Source organism: Arvicanthis niloticus, chromosome 10 (genome assembly GCF_011762505.2).
Source record: "Arvicanthis niloticus isolate mArvNil1 chromosome 10, mArvNil1.pat.X, whole genome shotgun sequence".
Lineage (NCBI taxonomy): Eukaryota > Metazoa > Chordata > Mammalia > Rodentia > Muridae > Arvicanthis > Arvicanthis niloticus.
In genome coordinates, this window is record NC_047667.1 from 70,565,162 (window position 1) to 70,589,633 (window position 24,472).

The 24,472-nt window shown below is 34.3% G+C and overlaps 1 protein-coding gene across 2 annotated transcripts in view; it reads right to left on the minus strand.

Moving 5' to 3' along the window:
* Cdh7 (cadherin 7) overlaps positions 1–24,472 on the minus strand; it is a 145,179-nt gene that overhangs the window by 47,584 nt on the left and 73,123 nt on the right. For both annotated transcript variants that reach the window (XM_034513382.2, XM_034513383.2), the window contains exon 7: positions 4,754–5,007. In XM_034513382.2, the coding sequence (XP_034369273.1) occupies positions 4,754–5,007 (254 nt within the window). The remainder of the gene's footprint in view (positions 1–4,753; positions 5,008–24,472) is intronic.

A 24,472-nucleotide genomic window follows, 5' to 3' on the forward strand; every position in this document is an offset into this window, starting at 1 on the left:
TTTTTTTGGAATCTCCCTTTTTTGTATGTATATTTTCTCTCTACATTTTTAGTAGCAATTATGTTGAAATGAACAACAGTTTGAAATGGAACACTCCTAATTTCCTCACAGAACTGGTTCCTGCTATTTTTCTGATTAACCATCTGCACTGCTAACACTATTTTTTTGCATGGTACTAGTTCCCTTTGTGTATTATAAAATGAAAAAAAATCATAAATTATGTAGAATAATGCACACAACTATATGTATGTATACAGGCTACTTAAAATGCATACTAAATTACTGAAACCAAATGTGTTCCCACTAGCCGCAGTATATCAGACTATTTATTAAACCATTTTATATCTTGTATTGGAAAATATGCAGCAAAAAGAATGTTGGCAGGGCCTGTAGTAAATATGCTCATATGCTTATATGTAGTAAATATGCTTATATGTAGTAATGTGCTTATATAATTTTAGAATTAAATGGTGAGAAATCCTGAAAATGTAGCTTAATAATTTTTAGACACCTATCCTTACAACTAATCTTATTTTAATAATGTCATACTTCAACACATAGCTACTTTGACTACTCTATCTTTGAATTTCACAGTTCACATATGGAAAATGGAAAGCAAATAAAATATGAGAATGTTCTAATAAGCTAACTAGACTTAAGGAAAGCCACAGAGACAACTAACATTTCTTAGTGGTGTTATATTGCAGATAACCACAGAGGTCTGGGCTCATAAAACATTGCTATCTATGCCCTTTGTTCTGTGCCCATTAGTAAATAGTCATATAACTTCATAATTTAGCACCAATCCTTTAGAGTATAACTAAAGGGAACAAAATCATCATCTACATTATATTTGTTCAGCTTATCCAAAGGCTGCCATACCCAAGGCGATATTGATGCTATCATTTCTTCAAGGGAACTGAGTTGTGATTTGTCTCACAATTTGCCATGTTACAACAAAGTCGTTTTTCCTTGTAGTTCTTATTTTTATGCAATCTTGCTACTTCATCTAGATGGTAAGTTCCTAGATGTTAAAGAAATATTTTATTCATCTTTATTTTCTTATCAGCACATTCCCCAGAGCCTTGCACAGAAGAGTTTCTTAATAAACATAGGTTAAACCATTGATTAATCTGCCAATGATGACATGAAGAATGAGTCTGACTTCTTACTCTTTAGATTCCTTTATGGTCCTTACAATCTTGAACAAAAACTTCAAAGTGAAGTTGCTACTGTTTTAAAAGATGATGAGATACAACTGACTGCAGCCTGCCCTTCCTTGTTCAGTAGATGTTAGCATTTACTGTTCAATGTGACATAAAATATTATACAAACACTTTAAAACAAACTGGAGACAGGTGTAGACTCTGTTACCTACTGTGGCTTAAAGAAAATTAAAAAGTATAACACTTTCTTTACATGAGTAATTTTAAGTATCACCTAATTCCCACCTTTGTATTTCACAGTTCATATGTGGAAAGTGGAAAGCAAATAAAATGAAATATGGGACTGTCAAAATAAGATATCTAGATGAAAAGAAAGCCACAGAGAGACCTAACATTTCCTAATGGTGTTATATTGCATACAATCATGGAGGTCTGGGTTCATAGAATCTTGCCATTTGCACCTATTACCTCTGTAACAGTCAAAATGACAATGTTATGACAGTGATGCAAGCAAGCAATTTATTTTTTCTCAGCAGAGGGCAGTTGCATAGATAAAAGTCACCGTGTTTGATTTATTAGCAAGGTGATACTTCCTTTTTCATATGTATGGGCTGGATTACATTGGAAGAGGAGCTTGACTTTGCCTTACCGGGAACTTGTATTTCTACTGAGAATCCACACTATGCAATATGATATATTAATGTGTTAGCATGAAAATTGTTAACAAATTCAGAACTGATGATTCAATGTCTGAACTGTTTAACACCTCTAATAGTATTGTTTTCTCTTTATGTTATTATAATAAACCACTATTTATATTTCAAGAACAATAGGTGGTGGAGATCTGAAATCATATGATGAGGATGGAAAATAAGGCTCACAAGATGTCATCTTTCCACAACACACTATATAACTACCCATGCACAAATGTAAAAGCACACATGTGTTCACAAATACATACATATTCACACACAAAAACACATTAAATAAATGTGAAACAAAATGAACAACATCTGTGATGTTGTAGAAGCAAGATCACAATTATAAGACTCGTCACATTCCACTACCATCTGGAAATTCTTGTTTTCTGTTTCCTCAGGACACTGTTGTTTACCATGTGTAGGTCTATGTGGAGGGAGGATTTGAAGTATGAAAGTTCTGTGATCTCTTAAGGAAAATAGATGTTAACTTCCACAAAGCCATGGTAAAATGATTGCCATTTACCGGGATATATATATATATATATATATATATATATATATATATATATACCAACGTACCCTCTCCTGCTGTGGAACCACATTTGGTTCCAAGCATTTATGTTAAGCACCTTGCAATTGCCTGTAATTCCAGCTTCACACTCTCTTCTATACTCCACAACCATCTGCATATATATGCATATATAGATATACACACACACAAAATAAATGCTTAGAAATAGTCAATGTGACTGTTTATGAAATGTAAATTTTAACTGACTTTTCTGACATTAAACTGTCATGAAAACATAACAACGAAAATGCATAGTGATAATATTTGTTATTATTGGTCATTTCTATTGGTCATTAACATAAACTAAAACATAAACTAAAGCACATATCAGAGCAAATTTTCCTCATTATTGGTTCACAGCGCAATATAGGAAGTCACATGACATAATGTGGACTATTCAACAAACACTGCTGGGAAGAGACCCAATTTTTATAGATTGCATGAGAGTAAACACAGTCAACAAGGCAAAACCTGGAATGCTAAAAGAGCATCATAAATGGATTGGGAACAGAAATATATACAATTAGATTAAGGAAAAATATGTGCCATGAATGTTAGCGCTGATATTAAAAAATAATTTAAAATGATGAAATGCTTTAAGCATAACAGTATTAGATTCAAGTCAAGCAGTTAATTTGATAAAACTAAGACACATACAAACATAAATTAATCATTTTAAATATCTTGAGACAAGCCTATTTCTCTGTGAGAAAATAATATAAGCTTTTCCTTAACTTCCAACTCAGTTTCTTTGCAGGAAAGAAAAACAAGTTGAACAAGAGTAGACATGTTTTGTCATTGGTAAAAGTCAAGATGTCTTGACTACATAACTTGGAATTCAGCCTTAGGCCTGGCTACTTCTGAGATCTGAAGTTCATACTTCAATTTCCCTAACACGAGCAGCTATACAATTCAGCCTATCTATCCTGCCTTTTCATTGAATTATCATATTGAATTTTTATTGTCTCTTTTCATGTACAATATTATAAAAAATAAAACTGTTTCTCAGGAAAACATCAACAATATTATATCCAAATGAATGAATACAATGAAAAAGATTAATATAACAAATACCAATAGTCTCTGTATTTGTCTTTGAATGCTCCTTTTCATTAAGGCCCTAAATAGTGGTAAATGTTAGAAGGCTTTTATCCCTTTCTATATTCCACTTACTAGAAAGAATTATTGTGCATCTCATTAAATTAAATAATTTAAGTAGAAGTACAATTATTATCATTAACTGGTTTATGCCTACTGTGAATATAACTGGTGAGAGCATATAATAACTAATTTAATTGGTGTGGAATAACCCAAATCTCTGTGAGTGGATCATTCTGTCGGGCAGAGCTCCTGAATTATGTAAGAATAGAGAAACTTTTCTTACCTACATTCTACAATTTGAGAAAATTTTATAAGCTTACACCCCTAGATAAAGAGCTATAGGCAATTAATGGCTGCTAAAAGAAAAAAAAAAAAAAAAAAAAAAAAAAAAAAACAGCCTTCCCCAAGGAGAAGCCACCTGACAGACTGTCTACTCACAAATGGTCAACCCAAATTAATGTATGTATGCAAAATACTGAATAAACTCAGCAGGGTATATTTATGTATTTATATGCATTCATTCTCTCTATGTTTCACTATTAATAAGACATGGCCAGCTATCTTTTGTATCCACTCTCATGATGGACTGTAGCATAGAACTGTGAGCTAAAATAAGCCCCTTTACTTTAGGTTGATTGTTGTAAAGATGTTTTAGCAAAACTTAAATAAATAAGTAAATAAATAAACTAGACTAGCCATTATAGAGCACAAATATTTTCTCAAGTATATTTTACCTACTCTGTTCTTCCAAATATACTCAAATTATTCATTGCATTCATACAAATATACCAGCTGGTCTCAGATAGGCTAGTGTTGGTAGTTTGAAATGCTTACATATCACAAAGGTATTATATCAAAGATTACTTGATAAAAATGTGTCTAGTTTTATTTAAAGATTGGTAATTTAAATTGTCTGCATACATAGATAAGGCATTATTTCATATTAACTACTACCAGTAAAATTAATATGTACATGTTGTTCACAGAGACAGATTTGAATGATTTATTTCATTGATTTTTAATTTAAATAATTAATCACTAAACTGAATTTGTAAAGACACTGTGTGGTTCTGTTCCTCTAGAAAGTCTTAGACTGTGGCCTTGCATAAAAGACTTGATTTGCTGAAAATCAGAAAAGGCCATTATACAGAATGATGACTGTGAACACAAGAATAATGGGAAGAATTGTAGAAAGGGGAGCAGCAAACCGTTACCTCACAGGGCTGTTGGAAGAATCTGGGTCATGAGCTGCTACAGTGCCAATGATATGCCCCACCTGTGTCGCTTCTGACACCTCCATGGGGTACAAGGGTGAAGAAAAAACAGGAGGCTCATCCACGTCTTCCACAATTATCTTAACCGTTGTTGTGTCACTGAATGGACCCAAGCTCAGAAATCGGGGATCAGCATCTCGATTTGCAGCTTCTATGCGCAGTGTATAACTTGTTTTGGCTTCGAAATCGAGTTCCTGTAAAGAAAGTTATTAAGGAAATTAAATTACCACTTAGATAGTCAGCAAAGCACAGCCTTTTCATTTATGAATAAGAATAACCGTCGAGGAGACACTGTCATGAAAAAGCACAATCAGCATTCAAACACAATAAGCATTTATGTCAATCAGAGTCCTGGCTAATTTTCTGGCTCAGACACTGGTTAAGTGCTTTTTGAGCTAATATAGCCCATTCTATTGTAATACATTGTTTGGAAAGACACAGTCTTTACAACTTTATGTGAAAGAGTATGTTATGATTAAAAGTATTATCCAACAGGGCATCAGTATAATATTCTTGAATCAAATAATATATCTATTTTACTCAGTAATATACATTATATGAGAAGAAAACTCTTGTGTTCACGCAGTTTCTCATTTAGAAAATCAGCGGTTTAGGGGGCTATGCTCATTTTCTGAGTTCTCAGGGGCTCAAAATGTAGATGTAGGCAGTGGAAATATATTTATACTGCTCAGACTCACACTATGGCTTATTCCTTTCTGTAAGGCACTGACTGTTGATGCTTTCCTTAACAGTCTATTGCTAAAACCAAATGCTCTCTAGTTAAGTGACTGATACTTGTATTTCTTTCTTTTTTTTTTTTTTTTCTTTTCGAGACAGGCTTTCTCTGTGTAGCCCTGGCTGTCCTGGAACTCACTCTGTAGACCAGGCTGGCCTCGAACTCAGAAATCTGCCTGCCTCTGCCTCCCAAGTGCTGGGATTAAAGGCGTGCACCATCACTGCCCGGCGATACTTGTATTTCAGAATATTAAATTTATATGTGACTTTCTAAGAGGACTAATGACATTAAAAACCTGTTCAAATGCAGTCACTGGAAGCTTGAAAAGATTATAAAAAATAAATATTTCAGTAAAAAACACCATCTGTGCAAATATATATATTTCAGAGCTTCTGTTCTCAATTGCATCACTGAAAAAGGTCCCCAAATTCTCTACATTTAATGGTTTTAAACAGAAAGACTATAAAGTAATAAAGAACATGATAGAAATATGGCTAATAAGTATTTAACAAAACATACATTGAAAATAAAATAGTGGCAGCTGGAATGTAAATCTATCTACTGTAACTTTGGAAATATGTGTAAATATGGGTATGCAGATATTTCAAGTCATCTCCAAAAGGGTATGAAAACAAGTAAAACGTATTTACATAGTATAAAATATATTGACATATATAAAAAACAAAATACTATATTCTATATACAATATATAATAGTTGTGTAGTATATGTGATATATACAATACTATAGTACCTATAATATATACTTTACATAAATGTACCAACATTGTTATACAAATATACATATCATATATATATATATATATGGTATTTATTATATAATTAGATTATGCTGCTCTACTTTGGCTAATACAAAGGAAAATTGATATTGATACACAAAATTTGTTTCAATACCTAACCTAGACAAATCTAGTCACTGACATTCTTATACAAGATATGTGTCATGCACTAGTTTTCTACAACCAATTAGTTTCATGCTTTTATTCTCAACACTCATTTCTGTATTCACCAGTGTTTGCAGATCTTGACAGACTATAGAAACTTTGTATATAATCTTGTTTTACTCTCATGTTTCTTATATAAATGTCAAAACATAACAGAAAAGCCATCATCCAACATTATGTCTATATTAAACATGGGAGATTAAGATTCTATTTGCTATTTCTTTTTAAATCAATGTAAATTATAAATGACCTTTAAGATATTTAGTCAAACATATTCAACAATACCAAAGATACTGTTCAAGTTAAATTTTGTCTGACCTACAAATAATAATTTAAAATTTGCTACAAATGTAAATATAATTATTTTATATTACTTATATTTTAAACATGTTCGGAAGACAGCACATGAGGTACAGAATCTGGGTGTTATAAATTCATATAAAAGGAGTAATACTCAAGAAATAATCTCTCTAGAGCATGATGAAAATAAAATAATCAAAGAATTTATATTAAATATTATATATCAAGGCTTAACGACATGGTACATTAAAAAAAATAAATAGTTGCAGAGTGTGTCACAGTCAGCCATGTATCCACTGTTCAAATGGGAAGTGGTATCATTAATAGTATTATTTAACAACTTGAACACATTTAAAAAATGACATTTGATTCACTTTTTTCTTCCTCATTATTGATACACATGAAATGCATTTAAAAAGTGTTACATTTGTTTACCAGGATAATCCCTTACAGAGTGGTAACTATGTTAAGATGGCCCAAAATAAGAAAGGAAAACACAAGAATGGCGCTTGAATAACATAATACTGGAAGTTTCATAACAATCAGCATCACACTGATACTTTGAATGTATAATAATAAGTAAGAGGCCTGGGTGTCTCTGTATTATAAAGATCAAAGTTAGTAAAGCAACAAAGCCACCCTGGGAATTATAGGTACTGATTAGTCACCTGTCAAGAATTCTGATGTCAGAGTCATAAGCAGAAGTGAAAGCAGCTGGTTTGCTAAAATTGGTTCACTGGCTGCAAAAGAGACTTTTAAATTTACTATTAGCAAGGATGATTATATCTAAGGCCAGGGTCTCTCAATTTCCTGCATCTAGCCAGATGGTAAACATCAGACTTTATAAGTCATGTTTTCTCTGCCACATGTGAAGGAAGGGGCATAGTCATGCATCAGTAATTCTACACAGATGAACATGTAATTCTGCATCATTTCTGTGTATCCCTGAGCGTCCACGTTTTCCAATGACATAGAATCAAAAATAAACGTAGCCCATAAATTTTATGAAACACACACACAGTAAATAAAACTTCCACTGAATAAAAAATTTCAAGGCAGTCCACAAAGGCCAGACATACCATCTTTTTAGACCAACTGCTCACTCCTTTCAATACCTTTCACTGCAATTAAAATGAACTATTTTAAATTGAGAGCACACATGTACCTGCTGTTCTCTCTTTCTCCTGTAACTTCAAAATGTTTCGATTCAGGGGAAGTGTTTTAGAAACCATTATCTTCTTTATGCATACTCATATAATCTTCTTGTGTAAAAAATATAAAACCTTTATATCAAGAAACATTCATGGCCAAGTAATTTTTCATTTAATTCTTTGAGATGCAAATGAATATTTTAAATTAGTGAATGCTTGTGTATGACAGTGAGGATATGTTCTTTAATACAGTTATTTATTGATGTTGGAAGAACATCAGATTCCCTGAAGCTGAAATTACAGGTAGAAGTGAGCAGTCCAACAAGCTTACTAGGAATTAAACCGGCAACAACAAAATATGCTTTGAATCTCTGAGTCACTTTCAAGCTTCTTTGTTCAGAGGAACTGCAGGAGGGGGGACTTGGAGGGAGCAATGACTGAACTGTAAAAAAATAAAAGTAATTTTAAAAAAGCATTTAAATAAATGGCAGATTAATATGCATCAATGCTTAATTATTTGTGCTCCTTCATGCTGTCAGTATTTTAACTACCCCTGTAACATTGAACGATGAGCTTTGATGGGGACCTGAAGGGCAGAGGATATTAACTGTCTTCTTGCTCTACCTGCAAGGTGAAGGCACACTGAGAAGACCCTTCTCAGAGTTAGGAAAAATACTTTCTGCAGGAATTGATTTTGCTTTGACATAGGACTGCCAGGTTTCAATTGCAAAATAAGTAGATTTTTAATTTTTTAAACAATACACTGTTATTTTTTATTATAGCAGCTAAATAGGGAACATTCCATATTTTGAGGAGATGTGGAAACTATATAACTCAGAATTCTACAAAAGGTTACAAATATACATTTTTAAGAGACAAAAATTCTCTATGAACTTGTGGCCATGTAGATTGCCCACTCATTACTTTTCTATTATATCACACAGGATTTCTTCATACATCTGTTTTGTATTCTTTAAAAACATTCCAATCAAACAGTTTTCAACCATCTGTAACTCCAATTTTAAGGAATCTGAATTGTCTTCTGACAGATATTGCACAGGGCATAAATACACATAAATATAAAATAATTGTCAAAACCACTCTATTCTGATTTGGTCTATATCTGACATAATGTATGTTTTCCAACATTCTTTCTTCATGATTTTATGTTTGTTAAACTTATTTCTTGTAAGTAAATGACTGTAAAAAAGACAATATTAATTAAAAAATAGCCTGTACTACAGCTCTACTATAAAGATAATCTTACCCTAAAAAATTAAATTGACTATTCTGAATCTTCAATGTAATCTACCACCACAGAGAAAGCATGACTGCAAAAAAAAATAATTCTGTACATTTTATATAATGATTAAGTTCTTTCCCCAGTAGCTTCTAAAAGCCAAACATAACCTATTCATTATGCAGAACTGCATGCAGTGCTGTCATTTCGTTTTGTCCCTGGGTTGTGACCAAGAAGGTCTTAATGTTCTCTTCAGCTGTGGTAAATTTAGACAATCTTCTTTTGGCCGCCTTTCCTAAGAACATTTTCTTTAGAAAACTTGTCATGTAAATTGTTTCTTTGTTCCTTGGAGATTTAAACCCTTTAAACTTCTGTCCATTACTTACAACACAAGATTACATCTTTTAAGACCCATGATCCAACACAGTGAAATGTAAACAAAGAGATGAGAGGACCTCTCCCTCCAGTCTATGGAGGAGTTAGTGACTAGCTTTCAAGGGTCTTATTCTCATCTTAATACTCTCCATTTCCATAAAGACACAAGAAAGACAATTGGCAAACACTAATGATTCATGATGCCTCATTTTGAAATTCAGTTACAAAAAAATATTTCTGTTTGTATTACTAAACCTGAATTCAGACTGCAGTCAAACGACATCTGATGTTTTTCTCTCTCTTACAACAATGATCTTGGAGTTGAAGTCTACTTTGTCTGGTAAATTTTGTATAGTGTTATTTTTTTTTACAACTACAAATAATTTTAGAAAAACGAGGATTTGTCTTGAGAATTTTTGAATCATTAACTCTATACGAAGTTAAGAATTAGAACTTATTAGTTAAAGATAATGACAGTAACTTATAGTGAATAGATTATGGGATTATTTTGATATTTTATAATGACTTATGTGAAGTATACTAAAATGAAATTTAAGAACTAAAGAGTGAGCAAAGTTGGGAAGTGTTTGTGAAGGCTGAAACCAGAGGAGAGGGAGCACAATAAAAATTTAACATAAATACAAAAAAAGTAAGTAAATGAAAAAATGAGCAAAATCAAACAACAACAACAAAACAAAAAACACACTGTGAGTCTAAATGAATTTTATAGTCCTACAATTCATAATGTTAACATTAATAATATGCTTTAATTGTATGATTATTAAGAAGACATAAGTACACATTATCAACAGTCACATTAGGCAAAAATACTGTGTCAGTACGTACAAAGTATTTCAAGTAATTCCTCCAACATTAAATCTAAAACATTAAGTTATGTTGGTAAATTATAAATAAACATATGATTATTAATATCTGAAAGTTCATTTCTAATATGTCAAAATTTACTATTATTTCCATACATATTTTAATTGACATTTTAATGTTAAGATAACAATCTCTAATTTAAAAACTTCAAATGGATTCAAGGCACAATATCTCCATTTTACTTTTCTTTCAAAGTCAATGCTTATTGTGCTTCAGATTTTTATGTGAACTTACATGAAAGTTACTATCTGCCATGGTTTAAAAGAGAATAAACACTATATGATCTTATAATTTCATGCTTGGTCCCCAGTTGGTGGAACTGTTTAAGAAGGATTAAAAAGATTAGGAGGTTTGTGCTGTTGAACAGGGAGTGTCACTAGGAATTGGCTTTGAGGTATCAAAAGCATGTTAGTCTCTCTCTCTCTCTCTCTCTCTCTCTCTCTCTCTCTCTCTCTCTCTCTCTCCCTCCCTCTCTGTCTGTCTCTCTCTCTCTTTGCCTACTGCTTGCAGATAAAGATGCAAAGATCTGAGCTACTACTACAGCACTAAACTTGTCAGTTTCCCACCAAGCTCATCATGAACTAACACACTAAACTGTAAGAAAGCCTCTAATGCATATTTTTGAAAGAATTGCCTTAGTTAAAATGTTTCTTAACAACAATAGAACACTAAGAATTTGTTTATCATAAATTGGTGAAGACATTTTCCATTAATAAGCTACATTTTTATATTATTATATGAATACATCATTCCCTTCTCTTTCCTTTCTTTAAACCCTCTTTTTCCCTTAATAGTTATTCTATTCATACACGCAAATGTGTGCATGTGCACACACACACACGCACACACACACACAATTTGCTCAGTTTTTATAATGTGATTTGTATGTATGTCTGCAGGGATGACCATTTGATGTTGGGAACCTATTAATATATTCTTCCTTGAAGCAGCACATTTCTCTTGATCTCAATATTCCTATCATCTGTAGTTCTTTGTGTATCATTGAATCATTGAAGCTAGTAGACTTCTTTTCAGTCTATGGCATGGTGTCATTATTGTTCAGCTCATGTGTAACTCAGTTTAGTGGGTTACAACTGTAATCCCAGGAATTTGGAGTTCAAGAACAAACTCAGATACACAACGAATTCTAATTTAGTTTAAGTGACATTAAACAGTGTCTCAAAAACAAAAGAAAAAATGGTGAATTTAAATCTCTTAACATGTACTGGATATTGCTTTAAGAGTTTTACAGTATTCAACCACTAACTACTCACAACCTATCATTTTATGAGGCTTGACACCTTTTAATCAGAAGTGAAAACTTCAGAAAGAGCAATTTGAGTTTCTTATTCATAGTCATACATGCATTGACCTTTATACTATCTTAAGATCTGTGTTTCCACAAATTAACAGAAGTAATGTGAATAAATAAAAGTATAAATCAGATTTGAAGAGCATGGTAGAGGGTAGAATGGAAAGAGAGAGAGAGAAAAAAGACAGACTCTTTTAGAATGTAAACAACCTTACAACTGGCACACAGCATAAGGAAAACTCACCTGAAGCTGGTAAGCCACACAGACCCACATCAGAACTCCAGATTACTCAAGGACCATGAGTAATCCCTGTCCTAGTTTAAAAGACCCAGGCCTTTCTCCTCCTCCTCTTCCTCCTCTCCTTCTCCATCTCCTCCTTCCTTCTCCTTCTCCTTTTCTCCTCCTTCTCCTTCACCTTTTCTCCTTCTCCTTTTCTCCTTCTCCTTCTTCTCCTTCTCCTCCTCCTCCTCCTCCTCCCTTCTCCTCCTCCCTCCTCCTCCTCCCTTCTCCTCCTCTCTTCTCCTCCTCCCTTCTCCTCCTCCTTCTCCTTCTCCTTTTCTCCTTCTCCTTCTCCTCCTCCTCCTCCTTCTTCTTCTTTTCCCTCTCCCCTTCCCCCTCCCTCCCTCCCTCCCTCCCTCCCTCCCTCCCTCCCTCCCTCCCTCCCTTTCTTCCTCCCTTTCTCCATCTCTCCCTCTTCTTCTTTCCTCCAAGTATTCCTGGCCAACTCCCTCCCCTCCTTTGACTCTTAACTACCTTCTTCAAATCTTAGTTTGGACTTAACTTGCTCTACTACTGTGACCACTAGCCTCCACTCTTTGTACCTCTCATAGCCCCATAGAGAGAGATACCACACAGCTAACAGTGCTATGCTTCAGATGACAACATATGCCCCAAACTCTCTCTGTTCTTTCCTGTCAGCCCAAATCAAGCCCATGGTCCCCTGTGGGTCAAAAAGCAGACACACACTCACCTTCTTGCTTGCCCCAGTTATAACTAGAGACATATATGGAGGTCAGCTGTTGGTGCTCCCTCCTACTCCCTCTGTTCCTGCTAATACTATGCTACCAAGCCCCTCTATATTTCTTCTGTTCTACTTTTAGGATATACCAGAAAAAAAAAAAAAAAAGGAAAACAAGGGGACCTGTTGGCTAGAGCACAGCCATGGGGAAGTATAGCAGGCCCCTCTGCCCCTGAACCTAGGTCTGCCAGTCAAAGACAATGAATGACATATTGCTGCTAAGAGTTCAAAAGAAAAACACACAAGGAACCCTTAACCCAAATATTTCCAGGCTTCTTTCTTTAAATGCATGTTCTCCCTTACTGGAACCCCACAATAATGTTCGTGCCTTTTAATGCCAAATTTTCATGCTTCTTTATTTACATGTTTACATGTAACTATATCTTGGTTTTGATGTAATTACTTCCTTGCCCTTCTTTCTTCTTCTGCCTAGGCTCTATATCCACCCGGTTTCTTAGCTGTCACTCTGCATTTTTCTTGGACATTATTGTATATTTTACCAGCGGCCAACAGCAATTAAATGTAGTGACCAAGCAGTCATATTTCTGAAACAATAGGAAACTAAATCTTTCCTTACTTAGATTATTTTCTCGAGTATTTTCCTCAGTAACAGAAAACTTATCCATACACTGTTTTATCTTTTGTTTGGCTGGTGTTTGTTTGTTTTTTGAAAACAGATTTTTATACATATAGTTAAAGAATATGGACATTTCAGCTTTGAGCAGAATAACATGTTGGGAATGAAGCAGTATTTTCTCTTAATTCAAGAATGTCAAGAGAAAGTAATCAAAAAAGATAAGGAAGAACACTACATACTCATCAAAGGAAAAATGTACCAAGAAGAACTCTCAATTCTGAACATCTATGCCCCAAATGCAAGGGCACACACATACATAAAAGAAACCTTACTAAATCTCAAAGCATACATTGCACATCACACAATGATAGTGGGGGACTTCAACACCCCACTCCCAGCAATGGACAAATCATGGAAACAAAAACTAAACCGAGACACAATGAAACTAACAGAAGTTATGAACCAAATGGACTTAACTGATATCTATAGAACATTTCATTCTAAAACAAAAGAATATACCTTTTTCTCAGGACCTCATGGTACCTTCTCCAAAATAGACCATATAATTGGTCAGAAAACAGGCCTCAACAGATACAAAAAGATTGAAATAATCCCTTTTTCCCTATCAGACCACCATGGACTAAAGCTGGTCTTCAATAATGACAAAAACAACGGAAAGCCAACATACACGAGGAAACTGAACAATGCTCTACTCAATGATGACTTGGTCAAGGAAGAAGTAAAGAAAGAAATTAAAGACTTTTTAGAATTTAATACAAAGGAGGACACATCATACCAAAACTTGTGGGACTCCATGAAAGCAGTACAAAGAGGAAAACTCATAGCTCTAAGTTCTTACAAAAAAATAAAAATATAAGTAAAAATAAAACCTGGAGAGAGCATACACTAACAACTTGACAGCACACCTGAAAGTGTTGGAACAAAAAGAAGTAAATACACCCAGGAGGAGTAGATGGTAGGAAATAATCAAACTCAGGTCTGAAATCATCCAAGTAGAAAGAGAAAGAACTATACAAAATATCAACAAAACCAGGAGCTGGTTCTTTGAGAAAAATCAACAAGATAGATAAGTCTTAGCCAGACTAATCAAAGGGCACAGAGACAGTATCCAAATTAATAAAATCAGAACTGAAAAGGGAGACATAGCAACAGAAACTGAGGAAATTAAAAAAAAATCATCAGATCCTACTACAAAGGCCTATACTCAACAAAATTGGAAAATCTGGATGAAATGGACAATTTTCTAGACAGATACCAGGTACCAAAGTTAAACGAGGAGCAGATAAACCATCTAAACAGTCCAATATCCCCTAAAGAAATAGATGCAGTCATTAAAAGTCTCCCCACCAAAAAAATCCCTGGACCAGACAGTATTAGCGCAAAATTCTATCAGAACTTCAAGAAAGACCTAATACCAATTCTCTTTAAACAATTCAACAGAATAGAAACAGAAGGAACATTACCCAATTCATTCTATGAAGCTACAGTTATGCTCATACCTAAACTACAGAAAGACCCAACAAAGAAAGAGAACTACAGACCAATCTCACTTATGAATATTGATGCTAAAATACTCAATAAAATTCTCACAAGCCAAATCCAAGAACACATCAAAACAATCATCCATTATGATCACATAGGCTTTATCCAAGGAATTTGGGGATGGTTCAATATTCGAATATCCATCAATGTAATCCACTACATAAATAAACTCAAAGAAAAAAAATGATCATCTCGCTAGAAAATTCAACATCTCTTCATGTTAAAATCTTGGAAAGATCATGAATTTAAGGCACATACCTAAACATACAGCAACCCATTAGCCAACATCAAATGAAATGAAGAGAAACTTGAAGCAATCCCACTAAGATCAGGAACTAGACAAGGCTGCCCACTCTCACCCTACCTATTCAATACAGTACTGGAAGTCCTAGCCAGACCAATTAGACAACAAAAGGAAGTCAAAGGGATACAAATAAGAAAAGAAGAAGTCAAAATTTCACTATTTGCAGATGACATGATAGTATACTTAAGTGACCCTAAAACTTCCACCAGAGAAACCTGATAAACAACTTCAGCAAATTGGCTGGATATAGTATCAACTCAAACAAATCAGTAGCCTTTCTCTACTCAAAAAATAAACAGGCTGAAAATGAAATTAGGGAAATGACACCCTTCACAATAGTCACAAATAATATAAAATATCATGGAGTGAATCTAACCAAGCAAGTGAAAGATCTGTATGACAAGAACTTCAAGTCTCTGAAGAAAGAAACTGAAGATCTCAGAAGATGGAAAAACCTCCCATGCTTGTGTATTTGCAGGGTTAACTTTGTAAAAATGGCCATTTGCCAAAAGCAATCTACAGGTTCAATGCAATCCCCATCAAAATTCCAAATCAATTCTTCATAGAGATAGAAAGAGCAATTTGCAAATTCATTTGGAATAACAAAAAATCCAAGATATCAAGAACCATTCTCAACAATAAAAAAACTTCTGGGGGAATCACCATCCCTGATCTCAAACTGTACTACAGAGCAGTAGTGATAAAAACTGCATGGTATTGATACAGAGACAGGCAGGAAGATCAATGGAATAGAATTGAAGATCCAGAAATAAACCCACACATCTATGGTCACTTGCTATTTGACAAAGGAGCTAAAATCATCCAGTGAGAAAAGAACAGCATTTTCAACAAATGGTGCTGGATCAACTGGAGGTCAGCATGTAGAAGAATGCAAATTAATCCATTCTTATCCCCTTGTACAAAGCTCAAGTCCAAGTGGATAAAGGACCTTCACATAAAACCAGATACACTGAAACTAATAGAAGAGAAGGTGGGGAAGACCCTTGAAAATTAGGCACAGGGGAAAAGTTCCTGAACAGAACACCAATGGCTTATGCTCTAAGATCAAGAATTGACAAATGGGACCTCATAAAATTGCAAAGCTTCTGTAAGGCAAAAGACACTGTCAACAAGACCAAACAGCAACCAACAGGTTGGGAAAAGATCATTACCAATACTAGATCCAATAGAGGGCTAATATCGAATATATACAAAGAACTCAAGAAATTAGGCTCCAGACAACCAAATAACCCTATTAAAAAATAAGGTACAGAGCTAAACAAAGAACTCTCAACAGAGGAAAGTTGATTAGCCGAGACACACCTTAAGAAATGATCAACATCCTTAGTCATCAGGGAAATGCAAATCAAAACAACCCTGACCACCTCACACCAGTCAGAATGGCTAAGATCAAAAAGTCAAGTGATGGTAGATGCTGGTGAGGATGTGGAAAAAGAAGAACACTACTCCATTGTTGGTGGGAATGGAAGCTGGTACAACCACTCTGGACATCAGTTTGGCAGTTCCTCAGAAAACTGGACATAGCACTACCTGAGGACCCAGCTATACCACTCCTCAGCATATACCCAGAAGATGCTCCAAAATATAACAAGGACATATGCTCCACTATGTTCATAGCAGCCTTATTTATAATAGCCGGAAGCTGGAAAGAACCCTGATATCCTTCAACAGAAGAATGGATACAAAAAATGTGGTACACACAATGGAGTATTACTTGGCTATTAAAAATAATGAATTCAAGAAATTCTTAGGTAAATGGATGGAACTAGAAAATATCTTCTTGAGTGAGATAACCCAATCACAAAAGAACACACATGGTATTTACTCACTGATATGTGGATATTAGCCCAAAGGCTTGAAATAGCCAAGATTCAACTAACTGACCACATGAAGCTCATGAAGAAGGAAGACCAAGTGTGGATGCCTTGGTCCTTCTTGGAAGGAATGACAGAATGCTCAAGGGAGCAAATAAGGTGACAAAGTGTGTGACAGAAAGTCAAGGAGGGGCTGTCGTGAGTCCACTCTACCTTGATATCCATCCCATGTTCAATCACCAAATATAGACGCCGATATGGATGTCAGGAAGTGCATGCTGACAGGAGCCTGATGTAGCTGTCTCCTTGGAGGTCTGCCAGAGTCTGACATATCCAGAGGCAGATGCTTCCAGCTACCCATTGATCTAATCAAGGGTTCCCAATGGAGAAGTTAGAGGACTGAAGGAGCTGGAAGGGTTGGTGGCCCCAAGAGGAAAGCAACATTGCCAGCCAAACAGAGCTCCCCAGGGTCTAAACACCAGCCTGGGAGCACAGAGGGAGGCACCCATGACTTCAGCTATATACTTTGGTGAGGATGGCCTTATTGGGCATGGGTGGGAGAGGATATCCCTGGTCCTATGAAAGCTGAACACGGAGCAGGGAGGAATTTGAGGGTGGGGAGGGGGGAGTAGGTGGTAGGTGGGAGCACACCCTTGTGGAGGCAGGAGGGGGGATGGGATAGAGGGTTCCTGGGTGGTGGAGGTAATGGGGTGAGGGGATAAAATCTGAAATGTATTTTAAATAAATAAATAAAATAAAATATGGTCTATAAGATAGACTTGTTAAACCAAAAAAAAAAGAATGTCAAGAGACCTTATAGTATCTGTTAGTATCTGTTCTTAGGTTCCCTGGCACAAGTCAAGGAAAATGGCTATGTAATGGATTCATATGCCCAGCCTTTTTTGTATTAGTTCTCCCCACCAGTCTGCACCACAGAAGCAGAAATCACTTCCCAGTAACTGGCTGCTGATGCATATTATTGCTCACTGAAGACAATGAGAAAAAATGGAAAATTTTCATTTTGGAAGAATAAAACAATTTGCCTTCTCTGAGTATTTGTTTGACCTGTAAACCATGTTTTTGTTTGTTTGTTTGTTTTGTTTTATCAAGCAATGTCAAAGTCCTTGTATCCTCAGTGTACATGCAGTTTGTTAGTGTTCTAAACCACATAGTAAATGAATTGCATTTATGCAGATACAGCTCATTTCTTTAAATGTGTATTCTGCTTTATGCTCTTGAACTTGAACTTAAACCTTGCTCATGACCTAAAAATGTTTACCTGTATATAAAAAAAAAGTGTGTCAAATAAAGCATGTTCTTAAGTGGAAGGATATATGGTATGTTCAATTCCAAAGGGGGAAAAAATATCCTCACATGAACTACTGGTGTTGCTTTAAAATGTTCCCTTTCACCTTTGTGCATATAATATAATGATTAAATACTGTGGAATTTATGATTAAAATAACTTTATTAAAAATGGCCAGTCAAACAAATTTAGAAATCAACATGTCATGTCAGAAGTCAGAATAAAAAAGAAACATTTATGTTTTTATGACTTTTATTTAGGTTTATAAATTTTATGACTTTCTCCCTTGAAAATGTTTCTGTTTCTCTATTTCTCTGTCTTTCCCTCTATTGCCCTGTCTCTGTCTCTCTGTCTCTTGTCTCTGTCTATCTTTGTCTCTCTGTCTCTGTCTCTCTGTCTCTCTGTCTCTCTCTCTCTCTCTCTTTCTCACACAAACACACACACACACACACACACACACACACACACACCAGTCACAAACACTCTGAAATCACACTGTTGGTAATTATTAAAATCAAGGAATAAAATAGATCTAAGTGAAACATCCTAGTGTTTTGTTACCATGACTGTCTTGTGTTGGCATCAGATTACTAACAACTTTTATGAAAGACTGCTGGTTTCTTATTTCTTTATAAGACCTGAAATCTATTTGTAATATTGATTAATCAACATTTAATTAGTTTATACTGTGATAAACAGCTTATATGCATATGTTCAGATAGATAGATAGATAGATAGATAGATAGATAGATAGATAGATAGTGTAGTTGTAACATCTGCATGTATACATGGTGAGTCCTTTGCATTGTTTGAAATCCATTTATATAGCCAGAGTGTTTGCATTATTTTTTTGTCATATCTTGGGAGAGAGAGAGACAGAGAGAAAGAGGGGGAGATAGAAAGAGGGAGAGAGAGAGAGAGAGAGAGAGAGAGAGAGAGAGAGAGAGAACTATCCTTAGTACAACACAAGAATAGTTCTTCAGCTCTTCAGCAGCTGAACTGAATAAAATCAATTCAGCAGCATGAATTGAATAAAATCCATGAAGAAAAAAATTGATGAGAGGTAAAATGAGCTTGAAATTGCATGTGTTTTCTATGCAACCTCTGCCATCATCTAAGAAATAATATAGTAAACAATTGATTTTGAAAGTCACTATCTCATTACTTCATGTAATCGAAAACAGACATATTTCCACAAAGGGAAGAAACTCTAGATATGGCAGTTTTGTTCAGAGGAGCTGAAGGTTGAAAGAACATTACAAGTTCTATCTAGTTCTTCCTCTCAGCATGCTAGGAAGGCATAATTACCCAAAATTCTACAAACATGTTCTACAATTTGGATTTTCTTCAGCCCCCTTTTTAAGTATAAATACAACAAGAATGGGAGCTTGCACAGGATTATCATGCAAACGTAGCATGAGTATATTTTCTGGACAATGTGACAATGTGAACCATAAACAGGTCATTTACAGAGCAGAGACTGGAAGTACTTATCTTTCAGAGGAAATGAAATTTGAAAATGCACATTTTTTCACTTTATTATAATCCAACAACAATACATTTTATAAACTAAAACTTTTATATTTAATACCAACTGAGGTTTCATATTGAAAATTGAAGTACAATAAAGGAAAAATTATTGTACCTTAAAGAAAAACTGTAAAAGACTGAAGGACCTAAGTTGTACATTAAAGTATAGAAATGTACTCGAGGTGGAGAGAAACTCAGTTTTCATTCAAATGGGATAATCTTAATGTTTACACTCTGTGAATTCTATCTAAATCTCTATCACACTTGTTATAAACAGCATCACAAATCCATTTATTAATGGCCTCAGTTTAGAATATGGATTAGTCTGTTGAACATTATTATGTTATCATCAAAGGTTTTTATTTAAATATTTTTTACTATGCAATCATACTATTCATAAAGCAAGAAGCAGGGATTAAATTATGTACATAGCATAAGGGCTTAAACAGACGGTGAGTCTTATAGATGTTGTGCTGCAGACCCATTAAACATCCTCTGTAAACATCCATGCAATAATTGCATAATTAAAGGTAGTCTTTCCTATTTCTTGTTCCTAAGTTCATTTCATGTTAACTATGGAATACACAAAAATTTAAAATATGTGATAAAAATCTTAAAACTGGAAAAATGTTTCTTATGTAATTTTATATAGTTTATGGCAAAGATATGAAGTGAAGTTCAATTATACTATGATTCAGAGAAACATGCACTCGAATGATCAGAAATGTACTCAAAATAAGACTTACAATCAAAGTGTAATAACTAAATAGGCACTAGAATGCTGGTACTGCAGTTTGAGATAATATTTTCATATGTGTAATGAGCAGAAGATAGGAATTTATATCTTTATCTGAAATCTTGCAGCATATCTGGTTGTAAAGGTTTTCCTAAATCTGGGAGGAACTGGAAAGGCTGCTAACACATAGATTATTTTGGGGAACTTCCCATAGAATTTTTCTGTTTATCTTGGAAATATTTTTAAGAAGTCAGAAAACAATAAAGGTGAGTGACTATTTTTATTTCAGAATTCCTTGGTTATATTCAGAATATGGGCAAGAAACACCCTTTGCAGATTTTACAGACAATGCCATGAGGTTTCTTACAAGAGATCACAGGAATTAGGTGAGCCATTCACTTCTGTGATAATTCCATAGGTTTTTGCATTATTTCTGGAAATGTTTTGGGAGCTGTAACATGGGCCTTGGTTCATTGATGCATTGGTATGAACACAAATAAAAATGAAAAAAAAAAACTCACATTAATTGCACAAGTTGATGTTTCCCAGATTGTAGAAACCTTTTGGTTCTATTCTTTTGAATAGAAATTTTGATTTCTGAGCATTCTCTAGTACAAATTCAGTTACAAAATATAAGCAAAAAAATCTCTTCTGGAATAGAAAACATAGATTTAGTTGGCTTAGCACATCTGGGTCTGAGTGTAGTTTCAGTATTCAAAGGTCCACAGATATTATGGCATTTTGTTGGAGAGTTTAGGATGAGATAGAAATAGAGTGTACTTATAATTCAAATAAATTTGCAGCTTTCAGTTCATAATGATGGCAAGAAGCTCCTACAAATGTTTCAATAATGTAAGTACATTAAGCCTATTGACATTAGTGTACTTTGTAGCTGTCATCAAAGGGAGTCTCATTAATAGGTACAGATACTATTAGATGAACAATTGTTTTAAAAGTATAAAATTATTAAAATTATCTGATTTCTAGACTTTATCATAATAAACATTTCACTATTTCTATTAAATTAACTTTTATGAATGTTTTATTAATATAAAGTAGACTATTTCAAACTAGTCAAAAATATAGAAGCAATTTGCATTCACTTTTGGAACAGCAATTATTTTTAAAAGATGGGCTTAGGGATTGAGAAGTAGCCTACACTCTTGATTTGTTTTTGTTGCTTTCTTTCTATCAGTAAGAAGGGCAATAACTGTTACAACAGGGTCCTGCCACTAAGTTGAAGATAAAGAGTAAAGATATCAGAGCAAGAAATGCCATAAAATGCTGTAAACAGAGCTTAATGGGCCATTTTAATCAGGTTTAGAGAAAACAGAAATAAAAAGCTATGTTTGCAGTAGTGTTTCCAAAAGGAAAGAACTCTAGAGGCAAGGGGTTAGAAACTATTAAAATTAAAATCTGATAAAAGATTTAGATGCTTTATGACTTTGTATTGCAAACTTCAATGTGGTTAAATTTTAAAGTAACAAAATAATGTTTGCCAGAGAAAATATTAAGGCAGTCAGCAAGGCATTCATTTTGTGTAACTGTTATTACTCACCACACTTACACAGGTCTATAGAAGGAAAGAGTGACAGACAGACAGACAGACAGACAGACACTGTGTGTGTTATAGAAGGAAAGTGCGACAGACAGACAGACACACACACACACACTCACAAATGATACAAATGAAATAATACCAAAATCATGTTGAGTTTCTTAGAAAAAAAAAACAAAACCTAAAAACTAACAAACACCAAAGGAGCCTTCAAGTTTCAGCCAAGATACTTAACATAAAAAGAGTTTGTTACTTTTAAAGACAGACTTAACAGTTCTACAAAGGGTAGTAGGAAAAAATTCATTTACTTAAATTTTCAAGTTGTGAAAATGCAAGTTCATTTCAATGGGGTGAGTCTACACTGAGATTTCCAAAAATGGACTCAGTGCAACAGAAAGCAACTTCTTGGGAAAGTATTTCTATATTTATATGGGTGCCTTCTCTAAGAAGCAGAGTTAACTATAAGTGTGCATTTATATATTACACAACATTTTCTACTATACTCAAAATGAATAGTATGCATTGATTTGTTGACAAATATTTCACAATATTTTATTTTCTGTAAATGTGATTGTTATAAAATTATAAAAGAAATGGAGAAACCTAGATAATACATTTATTTTTATCTTTTTTTTCTTTAAGGATTACTAAACTGCTTAATAAGTTAAAGCAGCATCATGTTATTTATTTGAAATTCTTTTTTTGAAAAATTTACCTCTTCTTCCATTGTGAGATATTTAATTATTTTCTTATATTTTTCTGGAATAAATAATACCTTCATAATATTGAGCAACCATCCACAAATGAAATATGAATAAGTAACTTTAAATTGTTACTAACAGATATTAACAGCCACCTATAATGAAATTTACTTGTTGAATTGTTTACTTATGTCTTTGTTAAACTGTGATTCTTTTTTAAGTTGATTTCAGGGAATTATTGCTTTAATGAGAGAAGGTTCTTGTTATAGTTCACTTTTTAATATTTTTAAAATATACAGAAATTATTATAAAATTTACAAATTGAGAATTGGGGCTAGCAGTTTTATTCAGAAGTTTTATTCAGTTTTATTTATGATCCTCTTGCCAAACACAAGGCCCAGAATCTGAGTCCACATAGTTGCAAAAGAAAACTAATTTTGCTTTAACAAGACAGGCATGAAAATGAACCCTCTGATAGAATTATTAATTTAACAGTCTGGCAAGCCAAGGATGGGTAAGATTCTGCACAGAGCCTTATCAACCTAAGACAGAAGTGTATTGATTTTGATAATGCATATTCCATGATGGGTAAGGAAGACATTCTTGTCAAAAATGACCAAAGACAGGTTCAGTCTTGTTTACAAAATAAAAAGGTGGGAGAGGTGGAGAGCCTTTGGGGCTGCTTGGCAGGAATCTGACATTGGCAAGGACAAGGAAATGAGGTTGTGGAAGTAATCTAACATTAGGCTAGAACAAAGAAGTAATTTCAAGCTGGAATCTAAATCTTAGACTAGAACAAGGAAGTAGGCTTCAGACATGAAAATGATTTTGAGCTAGGACAGGGAAGTAGGCTCAGATATTTTGGTCATCATAATAAGCCCTTAGAAACAGTGATCCCGGGAGTATTCACAAAACTTTGTTTATTGCCTTCTTGGTCTTTGACTATTTGTGTTTATTGTCTTCCATGTTCCTTGACTATTTGCATCTGTTTTATTGCTACTTTCTCAACCTAGAACTGACCTTAATACATGTATGTAATTAAAATAGTATAAAACTAAAAAGGAGGAGGGGGGAAGGGATAGGGGCTTCTGGGTGGGGAATGGAGAAAGGGAATGACATCTGAAACATAAATAAATAAAATATCCAATAAAAAAGAAAACAAATTTTGAAAGTTGCCATACATATCACATGGAAGACCCACACACACATGCTCCCACAAATGGTCCCAATCATGCCAGCACACGTGGACACACACACATCATATGCAGACACCAAACCTTTACACTATTGCTGATGCCAAGAAGTATTTTTGACAGAAGCCTAATATAGCTGTCCTGTGAGGCTTTTCCAGAGCCTGACACATACAGAGGAGGATGCTTGCAGCCAACTATTCGACTGAGCACAGGGACTCCATTAGAGGAGTTAGGGGAAAGACTGAAGAAACTGCAGGAATTTGCAACCCCATAGAAAGAACTACAATATCAACCAAACAGACGCCTGAGAGCTCCCAGGGACTAAACCGCTAACCAAAGAGAGACCCATGGCTCCAGATGCATATGTAGCAAAG